The 2,640-nt window shown below is 37.2% G+C and overlaps 1 protein-coding gene across 1 annotated transcript; it reads right to left on the minus strand.

Annotated features, from left to right (window-relative positions):
* Positions 1–767: 767 nt before the first annotated feature.
* Positions 768–1,768, minus strand: LOC149201792 (glutathione S-transferase U28-like). The gene is made up of 2 exons (XM_089399822.1): positions 1,394–1,768; positions 768–1,295 (listed from the first exon to the last, which is right to left on the minus strand). The coding sequence occupies exons 1-2, from the start codon at positions 1,724–1,726 to the stop codon at positions 897–899; spliced, it is 732 nt and encodes a 243-aa protein (XP_089255948.1). The 5' UTR covers positions 1,727–1,768; the 3' UTR covers positions 768–896.
* Between the last annotated feature and the right edge of the window lie 872 nt (positions 1,769–2,640).

The raw sequence follows: 2,640 nt of genomic DNA on the forward strand, positions 1-2,640 counted from the left end.
AATTTAACACTTCAAAAATAGTTTCAGATACTCAAATTCTATTCATTCGAATACTCAAATTCTATTCATTAAACAACTTAAATTCAAGTTTTTAAAAACCTCTACAGAATTTTACTTAAAATTAACCAGAAAAAATATTCTTAAAAAACCATTTCATATACTTATTTTTTCATAATACCCATAGCAAAGAAAACATTTTCAATTTATATTAAAATTGTTATTATAAAACATTTAAAATTCAAATTGAAATTATTATTATAATAAGCTTCGGATAGACACTCCTTACAATAGCTCACTGGTTCAAATACCTGGTGGGTGCTTGCTTACCAAAAAAATTAAACATATAAAAATTTATGATACTGTTATGAAAAAATAAAAATAAAAAATTCTTCCCAAACTTAAATTAAATTAATCAAAGATTCTTCCCAAACTTAAATTAAATTTTATAACGGGAAGGTTAAAAAAAATTAACCTCACATTAAGATCAAGTTACGTTACAACCATTATAAATTTATCATTTTTTATTTAATATGTAATTAAAGTTATTTTTCAAAAGCGATCATGCAGAGTCGGACATGATAAAGAACTCATAACAAGGAACTCTATTAGTTTAGCAGATTGAAAATTGGAGATTACCCAATATTTTGAGACTGATAGCAATTAAATTAGGGTTACGTATTGCACCATTGCCACTACGATCCATGATCCATTAGATCACATCCGATATATTGAGAAAATGAAATACATTATCATCTTATTAAATCAACTATTACAACACTATCACTGCGATTTATTACAGCAGAAGCGCTACGGAAGTCATGTGAACGGGGCAAACTAAAAACACAGGCTCTTACGTTTAATTAGCGGAAAGTGGGAGAACATAATGAAAACAAAACCTAGTTCTGGGGAAATTTGCTGTAAAGTCCATCCGGAAAATGCTCCAGTATATAGCGGCGCCAGGCCGCAATGTTTTCCCAGAGCCAGTCCGAAGACGGAAGGGAGGCCGCCACACTGGGGTGCTCTCGCATGGCAGCTAACCATTTGTGGATGCGAGCGCACTTGTCGGGACCAGGGAACTTGAAGTCACCCAGCTCTTCAAAGGTGAGTAACCACGTGATCAAGGGCGCCAACATCACATCCGCCATGCTCATCTTCTCACCCATGAAGAAGGGACCCTCCGAGCCAATAGCTCTCATTCCCTTCTCCAATGTTAGAAAGTGCTCCACCACTTCTTTTCGTGCCGTCGCATGGTCTTCCCCGACCCGTCTCAGGAGATGGATCCCTGTAACGAAAAACTGTGCAGTAAGCAGAAAACGAGGCAGCAGTTAGGGTGGCGAACAAATTAAAGGAAGCAGAGAAATTAGATATAATAAAGGAGGAGAGGGAGTGAGACCTTTTTGTTGACGAAATCGGCCCAGAATCGGGAGAGGGATCTGTCGTAAGCGGAACCTGGCAGAAGAGACGGCGTGGCGTCTGAGTGCGGCCAGACTTCTTCGATGTACTCGAGTATCACAAGCGATTGAGCAATGGGTGTCCCGTTGTGGATGAGCACGGGGACCTCCTCGTAGACGGGATTCGATCGCAGGAGGAGATGGCCTTTAGCCGTGAGATCTTGGTCCACCTCCTCAAATTCCACGCCCTTCTCCCTCAAGGCGATGGCACAGCTCATGGCATAGGGACTCGCCTTTATCAACAACAGCTTTACTTCGTCTGCTTTCGGTGCCATTCTGCGCCTCTTCTTAACTATAGACGAGACAGGAGAGTTTGGGAACACTAGTATGGAGCTTGAATTATCGCAGAAGTAGTAGGTTCAATTTATAAGGTTGTTCGGTTTACGTGACCTCAGCATGAGTCCCGTGCTGCTGTAATACCAACGGAATATGCCGATCTGTGGGCCCCTCCTCCCCCATTCCATTGGAATGTCCAGCCTACCCTTCCCCACAAGATTCCATTGGAATAGCGCAGTACGAAGAGTGTGGTCTACTCATACATAATGGATCTTGCTAGCCCGGTCCATATGAGAATTAGTGGGGCCAGGACCCGTCTCTGCCTTTGAATAGCTAATGTGTGTCAGCGTGACCTTTCCAAAGCAACAATGGAATTTGATTAATTTTATATATATATAGGCCATTAAAAGTTTGAAAATCATTTTTTTTGTTTTTGTCTTATTATTATACAGATTAGAATTAATTCTTAGGAGTTTTATTATGGGTTGGTTAATTCCCAAATATTTAATGAGATGAAAGAGCCTGACTTTTGTAATATTTTAAGAATATTGAGGTTGACAAAACACTATTTTTTAAGGTCTATTTTATATATTGGTATTGTATCTCATTTTAAAAATATTTACCAAAATAATAATTTTATTCATTTTTTAATTCAGTAAAACTATAGTGATTTGAAAAAAATTCCAATCACTTTTTATAATCATATAAATAAATTATATATATATATATATATCAGTTTACTGTATTCAACATTTACCCCGCCAAATCAGCATATCAAAATTTGCAAAATCAGTATACCGAAATCAGTATATCAAAATTTGCAAAATCAGTATACCGAAATCTGGTATCAAATTAACCTCAATCCATAATAACATTTTAAATAACTAACATGGAATTTTGACTTGATGGTTTT

Source organism: Pinus tabuliformis, chromosome 2_1 (genome assembly GCF_031772625.1).
Source record: "Pinus tabuliformis cultivar Carrire ecotype Pingquan chromosome 2_1, CPIR1, whole genome shotgun sequence".
Taxonomy (NCBI): Eukaryota; Viridiplantae; Streptophyta; class Pinopsida; order Pinales; family Pinaceae; genus Pinus; species Pinus tabuliformis.